The sequence below is a fragment of the Protomyctophum parallelum genome, assembly GCF_964188405.1.
Source record: "Protomyctophum parallelum genome assembly, chromosome: 7".
Lineage (NCBI taxonomy): Eukaryota > Metazoa > Chordata > Actinopteri > Myctophiformes > Myctophidae > Protomyctophum > Protomyctophum parallelum.
Window position 1 is genome coordinate 50,444,831 of NC_139705.1, and position 14,873 is coordinate 50,459,703.

The window sequence follows — 14,873 nt, forward strand, 5'->3', positions numbered from 1 at the left end:
AGTATACAAATTGTATGAAGAAATTTCCAATAACTGCAGTCAAAGCATAGCATGCATCAGAATCACTTTGCTTATGTCGTGGTGTAATAGCGACCCCTGGTGGATAAAATGAGCAGGATTTGTATATTTGTTCTGAGAATCACCCAAGTTAAATACAGGAGTGAACATGTTTTTTAAAGGAGCACTTTCTCCCATTTTCAACCTTATGTTCATATGATTTGGTCACCTCGATGGCACCTTTTGTGTCTCAGAGGAGGACTGTGGACAGTTCCGAAGATTTAAATGACTAAACCTGCCTACTGATGATGGCAAACATGATTTATATATTTATTTATTTTTAATGCTAGAAAAACCTTATATTTCTACTAGCAAAATCTTTTTTAACCACTTAAATGCCATTTTATACTTAAAAATGGCTGATCGACAAGCTTGTAGATTGGCTATATTTTTGATTAAAAAAGAAAATCGAAGAAAAACTTGGAATCATTCTGAAAATCTTCTCTTATGGGGCCCCTGGCACAATTCTTTTTTGCAGATGGGGGTCTGTGGCCAAATACAATTTGGGGGTCCTTACCATGAAAAGGTTTGAGAACTGCACAGTGTATGACAATAAGGTTAAAGGACAACTTTAGTTTTTTTCAACCAAGGTTCATGTTTTAGGTTGTTATTAGAGAAAGTAAAAGATGAGTGTTCATTTTTCTTCATTTGCTGCCTTCTTTAGTTTTAGGGATTTTAGCGTTTTTTTGACAGGGGGGCGGGGGCATTCGAGCATGGGGCTAAATATGTATTTTTTTACAAAATATTATGGCGATTTATTTTTTTATTATTTACTATAGTCCTAATAAACCCCAAGAAAATACATCTGGCCACAAAAGATCACAGGATCTATTGAATGTGTCAAACTGACATATTGAGCCTATACACACAGTATAAGCCTTCCTCCAGTAGGCTACCTTCACATTCAGTAGATCCTGTGATCTTCTGTAACCAGGTGTAATTTCCTGGGGTTTATTAGGACTATAGTAAATAATACAAAAATAAATCACCATAGAATTTGGTAAGAAAACACATATTTAGCCCCATGCTCGAATGCCCCCGCCCCCCTGTCAAAAAGAGCTAAAATCCCTAAAACGAAAGAATGCAGCAAATGAAAAAAAAAAAATTACACTCATCTTTTACTTTCTCTAATAACAACCTAAAACATGAACCTTGGTTGAAAAAAACTAAAGTTGTCCTTTAAACAAGAATGAAGTCCTCCTTTTAGTAAATGTGGCTCTGGTGAGACTTGGGGCTGTATTTTGCGTGTCTTAAGTACCAGGTCTTATTCCCTAACTTGAGTAAACTAAAGACCTGGAGGCGTGATCAATGCCATTTGGCTATTCTGAGTGGCCAAAGGGCATTGATCACGCCTCCAGGTCTTTAGTTTACTCAAGTTAGGGAATAAGACCTGGTACTTAAGACACGCAAAATACAGCCCTTGGCGTAGGCAGAAATGGATTGTGCTGCTCTGCTCAGAGTTCATTTGTTCCCCTAAGTTGTTCAATAAGAATCACATTCAATGTGTCCATCCTCACTGATTAACCCATTTTGACCTGAGATCAGATTTAAAAAATGTCGTCTACATCCTGACAGTTTTCATTCTGACCTGAAATCAGATTAAAAAAAAAAAAAGTCTTCCATGTCAGTCGCTCTTCGATTTTTCAAAAATAGCAAGACCTACAAGCTCGTAGCGCGCCACTCGGTGGCGCGCTATGAGCTTGTAGATCTGCTATTTTTCAATAGCTAAAGCACGACATGATGCTATAACACCAAAATGGGTTAAGACCCTGATGGACGTTGGCACGGAGCCATTTCATCAGAGCATCCGTCCGTCCCTCGTTTGGTCCTGAAAACATGCACTGTAACAACAATAACCCAAGTGGCGTCCCTATTTTCTTTATCAAACCTTTTTCAAAAATAACCGATCTACAAGCTCACGACCCATTGTGAAGCTTGTAGATTGGCTATTTGCTAAAACCCACAGTACTCTAAATGGGTCTTATACGTAGTTAAATGTTAGAATGTTAATGATGATACTAAAATGCGATGCTATGACAAAAGCAATGTTTACGGTTGTTATAATTATTATATTACTATATTGTGTTTCAAATCCTACTAATAAAAGACCTGGTCTAATATATGCTCTGATGAACTGGCTCCAGGGAACTGTAGAGGGACAACAAACAGTTCCTGAGAACTACAACAATTAGGGGTCGTGTCCACAGAAAAGGGCTTTTGTTTTTAGCTGCCAGCGCCACCGGACTGCCATAAACCGCTATGGTAAAAGACGTGCTGCTAGCTCCGTAGCACTCCTCACTGTAGCCCTTTCCACACCTGTTTTGCGCCTGTGACAGATGAAGCTGTGATGCGTTTGTGCGCAGCTGGGTTTTAGACAGCTGGTGGATGGGAATTAAGCTCCACCTCCGCGGGCGATTGACGCGGAGAAGAGCGCTTCCGGGAATCTGGCCGTCGCGCCAAGTCGCCCGCAGAAGTGGAGCTTCTTTTCCATCCACCAGACGTCTAAAAACCCGGTTTTGAAGCTGTGCGCAGCCAAAAAACGTGCGCGGCTCTTTGGATCGTGTGGCAGCACCTACAGAGCGAGCATTGTGTTTCAGTGTTTTTTTTTGGGTGGAGCCACGCATACAGGGTTCCCACACATTTCTAACAATGCATTTTCAAAACTTTTCCAAAGAATTTGATCTCATTTCCAGGCCTATAACAATCATACAGCGCAGTAACACAACTAAGGCTATTACACCAGCGCCAAGGTGCGAAGGAAGGTGTCACGTGAGAAAAAGAACAGGTCTACAAGCTAACAACGTATCACGGTGGAACGTGTCGTTAGCTTGTAGATCTATTATTCAATCATGCGGCGTCCTGTATACATTTAGGCACTACAGCGCGCGCGGTACTACATTCGACCAGGTAACATAATATTTCACGTAATGTTAAGACAAAAACAATTACGCTATATTATATACAAAAGCAATTACGATTATTACATTTGATTAATTCCAAACCTTCTCCAGGTCTGGTGGGTTTATTTTTCGTTCTTTTTTTTTTTACTGATCTGAAAATAATAATTTGGAAAAGGACTTTCATGACCGTGGGAACCCCGAGTCTACGCAGAACAATCTGTGAGCAGATTTCACGACCGTGGGAACCCCGAGTCTACGCAGAACAATCTGTGAGCAGATTTCATGACCGTGGGAACCCCGAGTCTACGCAGAACAATCTGTGAGCAGATTTCACGACCGTGGGAACCCCGAGTCTACGCAGAACAATCTGTGAGCAGATTTCACGACCGTGGGAACCCTGAGTCTACGCAGAACAATCTGTGAGCAGATTTCACGACCGTGGGAACCCCGAGTCTACGCAGAACAATCTGTGAGCAGATTTCACGACCGTGGGAACCCCGAGTCTACGCAGAACAATCTGTGAGCAGATTTCACGACCGTGGGAACCCCGAGTCTACGCAGAACAATCTGTGAGCAGATTTCACGACCGTGGGAACCCCGAGTCTACGCAGAACAATCTGTGAGCAGATTTCATGACCGTGGGAACCCTGAGTCTACGCAGAACAATCTGTGAGCAGATTTCATGACCGTGGGAACCCCGAGTCTACGCAGAACAATCTGTGAGCAGATTTCACGACCGTGGGAACCCCGAGTCTACGCAGAACAATCTGTGAGCAGATTTCACGACCGTGGGAACCCTGAGTCTACGCAGAACAATCTGTGAGCAGATTTCACGACCGTGGGAACCCCGAGTCTACGCAGAACAATCTGTGAGCAGATTTCACGACCGTGGGAACCCCGAGTCTACGCAGAACAATCTGTGAGCAGATTTCACGACCGTGGGAACCCCGAGTCTACGCAGAACAATCTGTGAGCAGATTTCACGACCGTGGGAACCCCGAGTCTACGCAGAACAATCTGTGAGCAGATTTCATGACCGTGGGAACCCTGAGTCTACGCAGAACAATCTGTGAGCAGATTTCATGACCGTGGGAACCCCGAGTCTACGCAGAACAATCTGTGAGCAGACCCGTCTAGCTCAGTGCAAGTGTTTGCAGGGAGTAAAGCCAAATAAAAATATCTGACTGAAAATGCTTTGCTATAGGCCCAATTCCCCAATCTGTGATTTGTGGAAACGGTGTGACACAAGCACCAGTGTTTCAAAAAACAACTAGCACACCATGTAGAATTATGTCGTTTTATCATTCTAAAACCTAAGTTGCTGCTTTCTACAGTTTGCAGAAAATAAATTGACCCATTCTGACACTCTTGTAAATCGGATAAGAAGAATGACTTGAAATCAGTCATGGTGACTGAGAACTTTAATCCATGTGTGTAGCACATTTTCTGTGGACATGGCCCCTTTATAATCCTTTGATATTCTAAAGCTTTTTATCCAAGTCTTCTCTCTTCGACTACGGTTTAACCTTTAACCTCTGTGATGATGGCGGTCCACATGGATAGTGGGAATAGTGACACGACTCACTTACCCTGCTGCACCCCCCCCCCCCCCCCTCCCCCCCTCCCCTCCCCTCCCGCCAATTCCACTCTTCTTCATCATGGTCTGGTCTTCCTCACCGCTCACAGTTTGTGGGGGTTGACCCATTTGTAAGTGCCTTCGTACACGAAACCCACTCTCTTGGAGAGCTCGTCCGCTTCGGCCGGTCCCCGGCTGACGAAAAGGGAAAAAAATAAACATTTAACCCATTCTGACCTGAGATCAGATTCATACGAGGTTTTCCGACTGGACACACACTGGTCTGATGAACCCATTCTGACCTGAGATCAGATTCTAAAAAAATGTCAGTCGTTCTTCGATTTTTCAAAAAATAGCAGACCTACAAGCTCGTAGCGCGCCACTCGGTGGCTCGCTATGAGCTTGTAGATCTGCTATTTTTCAATAGCTAAAGCATAACATGATGCCGACACCAAAATGGGTGCCCGTTCAGAATGGGTTAATGTGGCCCTCAGGTTAATATCAGAATACTTTTTATTATTATTATTATTATTGATTTGCAAAGATGACCAGCCTTACTTACTTCAGTCTAAATTAGTAGCTTTAAAATGTAGTAGTATTAAAATTATATTTTCTTATGTCATCAGGATTTCAATTCAAATAATAGCAAAAATAGCTGATCTACAAGCTCAAAACGTGCTGCGGTGCGGCGCGTTTTGAGCTTGTAGATCAGCTATTTTTGCCACGACAGTGATATGCACTGTGGCCCTCTGGAGTGAGTGTGGAAATATAGTGTCCCTCTCCATGGTCAAAGTTGGGCCCATGAGGGCCCTACGTGATCATAAAACAGCGTCATACCAAAGTATCAAAAGTAGAAGATCTACAAGCTTGAAAATCGTCTCGAGGAGACGCGTTTTCAGCTTGTAAATCTGCTACTTTTGCCGTTTCTTTTTATATGTGAATCCTGAAAAGTAACAGTTTTTGGATATATGAGGTTTCCACCAGACAGTCAGAGAGACATATGTTCCTTATCGTGTTAGATTTTTTTTATAAACAATAAAAAAAATAAGTGAACTCTTACCCTCCATATTTGTACGGAATGGGTTTAATTTTCTCTTTCTCTATCTTGTGAAGGAGAGGTGTGAAGATCCTCCAAGCTTCCCTCAGTTCATCACTGGACAAGGAACAAACACACAGCAACGGTATATTTAAAAATAGGACATTTGCATCTGGAAAGGGAAAGAGTTTGGTGCTTCCATCAACACTAGGCATGTAACCATTCACTCAACTCACAATACAACATGTAACCATTCACTCAACTCACAATACAATTCAAATCACGATAGGTTTCTTAATTTATTTTTTACAATATGTCTTCTTCTTTTCAATACAGTGGCAAATGACTGAACTCTATTTTTTAAAATAAATTCTCTTACATATTAGTAGTATTTTCTTATTTTTGAGTGGCGCAACCACTCCTATAGACAGCTATGTGTGTGTCCCTGTGTCCGAGCACGAAAATAGCGTTTGTTCACCACCAAGTGTCACTGTTGCACAACCTAACACACAGGCGAGGGGTCCCAGATATAAATGGCATTAAATGGGGGTCAGTAGCCTCTGCATGTCAAACTGGGCATCCTTTTCAAATGGGGTCTTGCCCTGAAATTTTATTTTCAGGGCAAGACCTAACCTAGTGGTACACAAACAACTCAACGTGGCATGCTGCCATTTCAACAGAATGTAGGTTAATAATAATAAGGTTGACAGACAAGTGGCCAGACCTGCGCACAAAGTGCATCTGGCTTCCACAGAACACGTCCAGGATGAGGCGCTCATAGGCGTCTGGCAGGTTCACATCCTGAGGAGAGAGCACAAGGTTTTAGTTCATTCCTGTTTTTAATAAGAGCAAGACGTTTTTAAAAGATCCGGGGCTGTACAGAATAGGAAGGCAAACATGGGACTATCGGCGTGCACTGACACCATAGTCGCAGAGTGACTATAACGTTTACCGTCCTAGAGGACAGACATTAGGAGACGTTTACCGTCCTAGAGGACAGACATTAGGAGACGTTTACCGTCCTAGAGGACAGACATTAGGAGACGTTTACCGTCCTAGAGGACAGACATTAGGAGACGTTTACCGTCCTAGAGGACAGACATTAGAAGACGTTTACCGTCCTAGAGGACAGACATTAGGAGACGTTTACCGTCCTAGAGGACAGACATTAGGAGACGTTTACCGTCCTAGAGGACAGACATTAGGAGACGTTTACCGTCCTAGAGGACAGACATTAGGAGACGTTTACCGTCCTAGAGGACAGACATTAGGAGACGTTTACCGTCCTAGAGGACAGACATTAGGAGACGTTTACCGTCCTAGAGGACAGACATTAGGAGACGTTTACCGTCCTAGAGGACAGACATTAGGAGACGTTTACCGTCCTAGAGGACAGACATTAGGAGTCGCGGCTGGCTGAAACACTTGCCCTGTATCTGCTCTTGTAGGTGAGGTCCTAGAGAACAGACATTAGGCTGAAACACTTGCCCTGTATCTGCTCTTGTACGTTAGGAACAGGCTGAAACACTTGCCCTGTATCTGCTCTTGTACGTTAGGAACAGGCTGAAACACTTGCCCTGTATCTGCTCTTGTAAGTGAGGTCCAGCTCCGTCTCCTCGGGGCTGAAGTGCACGCCGGGCTTCTTGCTCATCATCTTGGCGTAGATGGCCTCGTTGGGCTGCACGCGCACCACCAGCTCGTTGCGGCGACACTGCTTCCCGAAGATGTCCCCCGGGACGTCGGTGAACTGCAGCCGCACCTCCGCCTTCCTCTCGTTCAGGGCCTTCCCGCAGCGCAGGATGAAGGGAACGCCTGCAGGCACAGTGGCAAAGCACCGACGGTCACACGAAACACAAATGTGACCAGATTTGACTGAGAGACTGTCATCGCGCAAATTACCCCATGAAAAAAAACACCATTAATGAGTTAATAGCACAGGCAGCCTACTACAGCATGTCTGAAATAAGTGTCAGAGGCTCAGAGCTAAAATATGTAAATGTAAATATGGAATACATGCTTAAACATGTAGCTAGGTGTAATGTTTGAGACCACAGAAGTGAACCTTTCAAGCCTGTTTTCTCAACTCGCCGTTTCTCTGCAAGACATTACTCTATAAGCCATATCTCCAAAACTGGTGGGTCAAACTGAACAACCAATAAATAGCCTACGGTATGTCAATTTGAAGCTTTCATATGACATGAAAAAACGAAAATTCAAAGAATTCCAATGGCAGTCACAAATGGTGCTACATTGCACTGAAACTGGTTCTTCGGTTGCTGTATATCACCCATCTGAAAAGTGCTATACAGTATACTGTAGCTCACCTTTGACAAACGGTGCTATATAGAACCGTTAGATAAGGAAAAGGCGTCAAAACGCTGAGAAACGCACATCCCAGACCCTGATGTTCTGGGCGCCGGTTTCAAAACTTAAACGGTAGCAAAATAATAAAAATTCTGCACACCACCGTCAAGCTCCCATTGTGGAATTAGGTCTTAACATTTTAGAGGCGAGAGACTAATGGAATCTCTGGAGAACCAAAACAAAACAACACACATTGAATAGACGGAAACTATAGCTTATCTTGGGTTATCCTTTTAGCATTCTTTTGTGTAAATCTGTGCCACAGTGCCCTTTTTGCAAATTGTTACTAAAGTATTGAATCAATCAATCATACCGTACATACAGGGGCTGAAAAGGTTATTTGTATGACAGAGGTTCTATATCCTGTAAGCACCTCAACTTCCCCAAAGAACCCAAAGAACCCAGAGAACCACTGCTCTTCAGTTCCAATGTACGGATGTACTGAATTTGAAAATTGTCGCCACTCTGGGGCAGGCACAATAACATTTAAACCCATTTTGACCCGTGATCAGATTCTAAAAAAATGTCTTCTACATCCTGACAGTTTTCTGAAAAAGCTATGTTTCCGTGTCAGTCGTCCTTTTCGATTTTTCAAAAATAGCAGACCTACAAGCTCGTAGCGCGCCACTCGGTGGCTCGCTATGAGCTTGTAGATCTGCTATTTTTCAATAGCTAAAGCATAATGTATTGCTAACACCAAAAGGGGTTCCCACCCAAAATGAGTTAAGATCATGGTAATGTGTGAAATCGTGAATTCAGTTCAGTTTTATTGTATTTTGAATTCATGAAATTATGAATAGCTGTGCGCTACCATGAGCGAAAAATAATAATAATAAAAGATCTGAAATGTGCTTATTACCATCCCAGCGCTCGTTGTTGACGTGCAGCACGATGGTGGCGAAGGTGGCCTGCGTGGACCCCTTGGGGACGGTGGTGTCGTCCAGGTAGCCCAGCTTGGCGTCCCCCTCCCCCTCTGGGTCTCCCACATACTGACCCAGCACCACGTCAGACATGGACACCGGGGAGATGCACTTCAGCACCTTCACCTGTAGAGGGTGCAAGCGGGACACACACATCAGACATGGACACCGGGGAGATGCACTTCAGCACCTTCACCTGTAGAGGGTGCAAGCGGGACACAAGACAATAAGCCTTTACTTCCCTTATCTGGCATTCTGTAGAGTGTAGAGTAAGTAGCCTTGCCGAGCCATGAGGCCCATAGGGCCAGGAGCCTATCTCCTGTTTCTGTAGCCATGAGGCCCATAGGGGCAGGAGCCTATCTCCTGTTTCTGTAGCCATGAGGCCCATAGGGGCAGGAGCCTATCTCCTGTTTCTGTATCCATGAGGCCCATAGGGGCAGGAGCCTATCTCCTGTTTCTGTAGCCATGAGGCCCATAGGGGCAGGAGCCTATCTCCTGTTTCTGTAGCCATGAGGCCCATAGGGGCAGGAGCCTATCTCCTGTTTCTGTAGCCATGAGGCCCATAGGGGCAGGAGCCTATCTCCTGTTTCTGTAGCCATGAGGCCCATAGGGGCAGGAGCCTATCTCCTGTTTCTGTAGCCATGAGGCCCATAGGGGCAGGAGCCTATCTCCTGTTTCTGTAGCCATGAGGCCCATAGGGCAGGAGCCTATCTCCTGTTTCTGTAGCCATGAGGCCCATAGGGCAGGAGCCTATCTACTGTTTCTGTAGCGTGAGGCAGCTTGATGTACAAGTACACCCCCTGGACATGACGCTAGTATGTCGCAGGGACTTACCCCCAATCCAACCCTTGATGCTGAGTGTCAAGCAGGGAGGCACTGGGTCCCATTTTTTGAGTCTTTGGTATGACCCGGCCGGAGATCGAACCCCGACCTCCCAGTCTCAGGGCGGACACTCTAACCACAAGGCCACTGAGCTGGCATTCTGTACCAAGGTAATATTGTTTTGCAGGGCTGGGGGGGGGGGGGGGGGGTTAATAATGACTGGCTTACTGGTCATTATCCCAAATATTACACGTACACTTAAGGGGAATTTTACTGTAGAACACTTCTGGGGTCCCCAAGTTGTAGTCATAAATAAGCAGTAATATAACTTGTCATTACTCTTCCTGACTTGCACAACACATCTATCTGTATGTTGCTACAGTCAAAACTAGAAATGCACTCTGTCGAGCTGCCAACTTGCGCATTGCACACAAGTAGGCCATGTTTGTATGGCCTGCTTGTGCGCAAGCAGAGCGCGCCATGAGGTGCGCTCACCACTGCTGCTCTGAGTCCTAAAGCTCTCTGCTGCGGTCTACGCTACAGCAGTGGTCAGTGGTCCCTCATTGCCCGGTGGAGTACACAGATATATACACACACACACACACACACACACACACACACACCCGGCCAATACACACCCCCTATTGACCTTATACCGATTTAGAAACGTAGTCGTACTTTAGTTAGTTACGTTTCTCATTGGCTGATGGAATGTACCGACACACATACCGAGCCGATCGCTGGTCTTGGTCTCCGATTGGCCGGTGGGCAACACCGACAGATACACACATACTTGGTCCCCGATTGGCCGACGGACACCACCGACACACGCAGCCGATTATAGTACTGGCGCGCTCTGCTTGCGCAAGTCATTAATTATATGTGTAGAGTTTTGCTTAATGAGGATTGGTTGACGGTACCTTCTCATCTCTGACGTCATCAGAGCTGGTGGAAGCTGGCTTCTCCATGGCAACCAGACACAGCATCTGCAGCAAGTGGTTCTGCATGACATCACTGAGAGAGAGAGAGAGAGACAATTACTTACACACTTTAAATGTTTTTGTTTTTTAAATCTCTGAATGCCATTTACAATTCTGGCATTCAGCAGGCGCTCTTATCTAGAGTGACTTACAATAAACAAGGTACAGATGTGACATTCCAACTCTTCACACTTTCCTCTGAAGGTTTTTGAAAATGCATGTTTTTCCTGCAGGTTTTATTCACTGATGAGATCTGCTCTGATGAGCAGCTCTTTCTACTGCTGTGCTACTGAAAGTGTCCAGCAGAGGAACTGTCATCTATTCAGGGATCTGAATAGAATTAACATGTAACACCGGGCAAATGCCACCCTTTCTCATTGACAATGTTCTGTTTCTGACAATCTACTGACTTGCCAACGGCAGGACATGGGAATGACATGGTAATCATCACGTACATCACATTCAGAGACAGTGTAGTGCCTCAGTAAACTAGCATCACATGTAGCAAAAGGACCGTAGCATCAGTGTAAATCTGTCAGTCATTGTTTTTACACTCTAGGCGGGAACAGATTATTACATAGGGAGTGAGTCTGCAGTTCCAACTAGAGATGTACAGATACCGATTCAGATACCCATAACTTGCGTATCGGTCGATACAGTCTGAGAGCACCGACACCATACCAGGAATTAGTGTGTAATAAAAAAGAAAAGCAAGGACAGCTGATCTCGCAGATACGATAGCATTTTAGACACTTTAGTCTGATTTCTGACACTGGCATCGGAACAACTGTAGTTCTAACTGCAATGGAGAATGTGTTCCACAGCTGAATGCTTTGAATTAGAGTCATGTGTAACGGCATGTGAACGTTGCCGCGTCAAAACATCCGATAAATGACCGATAATCTCCTCTTCTTACCGGATGATGCCGAAGTCGTCGAAGTAGCCTCCCCGTCCCTGAGTGCCGAACGGCTCTTTGAAGGTGAGGACGACGCAGGCGATGCTGTCCCTGTTCCAGATGGGACCGAAGATACGGTTTCCAAACCTGGAAACAAAACCGTACACCGTGACCCCTCTGCCCAATACCAGACCAGCATACTTTTAGATATTTAAAAAGGGAGTTATTTAACCCATTCTGAACAGGCACCCATTTTGGTGTCAGCATCATGTCGTGCTTTAGCTATTTAAAAATAGCAGATCTACAAGCTCATACCGCGCCACCGAGTGGCGCGATATGAGCTTGTAGGTCTGCTATTTTTGAAAAATCGAAGAGCGACTGACATTTCTAGAATCCGATCTCAGGTCAGAATGGGTTCATCAGACCAGTGTGTGTCCGGCGGAAACCTCGTATGAATCTGATCTCAGGTCAGAATGGGTTAAGTTATTTTCTTCGGTTAAAATATGTGTTAAATACAATTTAGGCATTTAGCAGACACTCTTAATCCAGAGCGACTTACATTAAGCAATAACAAAAAACATGGCATACATCACATATATAAAAAGTAGTTACCATGAATCATGTATAAACTAAGAACGTAACAGTGGAGTATCTATGTCAACTATACACACTGTACTATACTATATTATATATCATACATGTGTACTATAAAGTGCTATGGCTACATAAAATGCAATTCTAATGCCGTCTACGTAACAAGCTATAAGTCTGTTTAAAATACTAGGCTAGGGTAAATGCTACGGGCCATGGTGGAGTCTGAAGAGGTGGGTTTTCAGACTACGGCAGAGGATTGGGAGTGAGGCTGCAGTTCTGACTGCGACGGGAAGTGCATTCCACAGTTTTGGAGCCAGAAGGGAGAAGAATTTGGGTCTATATTCTACACCACCACCAATTACCGTAATTTCCGGACTATAAGCCGCGGCTTTTTACCCATGATTTGAACCCTGCGGCTTATACAACGGTGCGGCTAATCTATGGATTTTTACAGCTAACGCAGAGCCATCTCAGGCTCTGAGCTAACGTAGCTGCGGCTTATAGTCCGGTGCGGCTTATAGTCCGGTGCGGCTTGTAGTCCGGTGCGGCTTGTATATGGGATTTTCCCTAAATTTGGCTGGTGCTGCTTATATTCAGGTGCGGCTTATAGTCCGGAAATTACGGTAATCAATTGATGACTTTTACTACCGTGCCGTTTATCCGAAGGGGTCTTATATACTGTAGTTCTGTTGTTCTCAGAGTGGTCAGTACCTACCTGAGCACCATGAGGTTCTGGACCCTACCTGAGCACCATGAGGTTCTGGACCCTACCTGAGCACCATGAGGTTCTGGACCCTACCTGAGCACCATGAGGTTCTGGACCATCTCCTTGCCCAGATAGTGGTCGATGCGGAAGATCTGGTCCTCGGTGAACAGAGAGGACAGGTGTCTGGTCAGCTCCTCAGAGCTCTGAAGGTCACGACCAAACGGCTTCTCTACGATCACCCTGTTCCAGCCTCTGTCACAGACACAGACACAGACACAGACACAGACACACACACACACACACACACACACACACACACACACACACACACACACACACACACACACACACACACACACACACACACACACACACGCACACGCACACACACGAATAAGGCACAACTCCAATCCCAACCTCTAAATATCCAACCGTAACCTGAATCTTTTCATAAATATAAGCCCAAATCTCCTGTGAGGACCAGTAAAATTATGTCCTCACAATGTCTATTTCTCACATTCTATTATACTTTTTTAATATCTGGCCCCACAAGTATCGTAATACAAAGTACACACATTCCACCCACTTCTGGTTGCAGTCACACAAATAAATCCTACTAGAAACCCCACATTAGTCAAAGCCTAAAATCTATCTAGATGCCTAGTAGAGGTGTCAAAAAACAGATTCGAATTAGAATCACGATTCCCGTTATGAACGAATCAAAATCGATTCATAATTTCCAAAAACATTCTTTTGATTCGTTTTGCTTACAGTTACAGTTTTCACTACATGGTGTTCGTGATATGAAATGTAAGCTTACCCTAATCACAGTAAACATCATGTTTCAAGTTACTGTAGTCAGTACTTGTCTGACACATTACAGTACAGTACAGTACAGTACAGTACAGTACAGTACAGTACAGTACAGTACAGTACAGTACAGTACAGTACAGTACAGTACAGTACCACTCAGTTCAGATGGCTTTGAACTGTCCCATGTTGGTTATCCTTTATTCTACCACAGGTCGTTTCGAGGAAACAATCTGATTGGTTGAAACGGCCTTCTAGCCGTGGGTTAAACCAGCACCGTTCACCACCTAATCAAAACAAATAATTCAGCTGCTCTGTTCTCCCAGAGTGCTAGCAAACTCTGTGGCTATAGGCTAGCTAGTTTATTGGGACATTTGAGGTCGTAGTGACTACATCCGTCATTAAAAAAACATATTCTTTCAGGGATTTTCTTAGTTTTAAGGGTAACTGTTGTAGAATTGCAATATTACACGAGAGGGTGTGGTTTAACGTGATTATTGCCACTTCAGTGATGCTTGCGGAACGAACCAACATGGAACCAAATCAACAAACGGAATCGACACAATCCTAAAGCAGTCGAGGGGTGGCGTGAATAATACTGACTTGAAGCTCATGCAGTGGTACTTGATGTTCTTAGTGAATAATACTGACTTGACGCTCATGCAGTGGTACTTGATGTTCTTAATAATACTGACTTGACGCTCATGCAGTGGTACTTGATGTTCTTAGTGAATAATACTGACTTGACGCTCATGCAGTGGTACTTGATGTTCTTAGTGAATAATACTGACTTGACGCTCATGCAGTGGTACTTGATGTTCTTAGTGAATAATACTGACTTGATGCTCATGCAGTGGTACTTGATGTTCTTAGTGAATAATACTGACTTGACGCTCATGCAGTGGTACTTGATGTTCTTAATAATACTGACTTGACCCTCATGCAGTGGTACTTGATGTTCTTAGTGAATAATACTGACTTGACGCTCATGCAGTGGTACTTGATGTTCTTAATAATACTGACTTGACGCTCATGCAGTGGTACTTGATGTTCTTAGTGAATCATACTGACTTGACGCTCATGCAGTGGTACTTGATGTTCTTAGTGAATAATACTGACTTGACGCTCATGCAGTGGTACTTGATGTTCTTAATAATACTGACTTGACGCTCATGCAGTGGTACTTGATGTTCTTAATAATACTGACTTGACG

General features: G+C 44.3%; 1 protein-coding gene across 2 annotated transcripts in view; it reads right to left on the reverse strand.

Moving 5' to 3' along the window:
• Nucleotides 1-4,590: 4,590 nt before the first annotated feature.
• Nucleotides 4,591-14,873, reverse strand: part of LOC310861786 (glucose-6-phosphate 1-dehydrogenase) — a 32,477-nt gene continuing 22,194 nt past the window's right edge. For both annotated transcript variants that reach the window (XM_083769418.1, XM_083769419.1), the window contains 8 exons: nt 12,944-13,102; nt 11,572-11,697; nt 10,596-10,689; nt 8,793-8,979; nt 7,146-7,381; nt 6,294-6,370; nt 5,594-5,686; nt 4,591-4,728 (listed from right to left, as the gene is read on the reverse strand). In XM_083769418.1, coding sequence (XP_083625544.1) covers nt 4,638-4,728; nt 5,594-5,686; nt 6,294-6,370; nt 7,146-7,381; nt 8,793-8,979; nt 10,596-10,689; nt 11,572-11,697; nt 12,944-13,102 — 1,063 coding nt within the window. In that variant the 3' untranslated portion in view covers nt 4,591-4,637. The remainder of the gene's footprint in view (nt 4,729-5,593; nt 5,687-6,293; nt 6,371-7,145; nt 7,382-8,792; nt 8,980-10,595; nt 10,690-11,571; nt 11,698-12,943; nt 13,103-14,873) is intronic.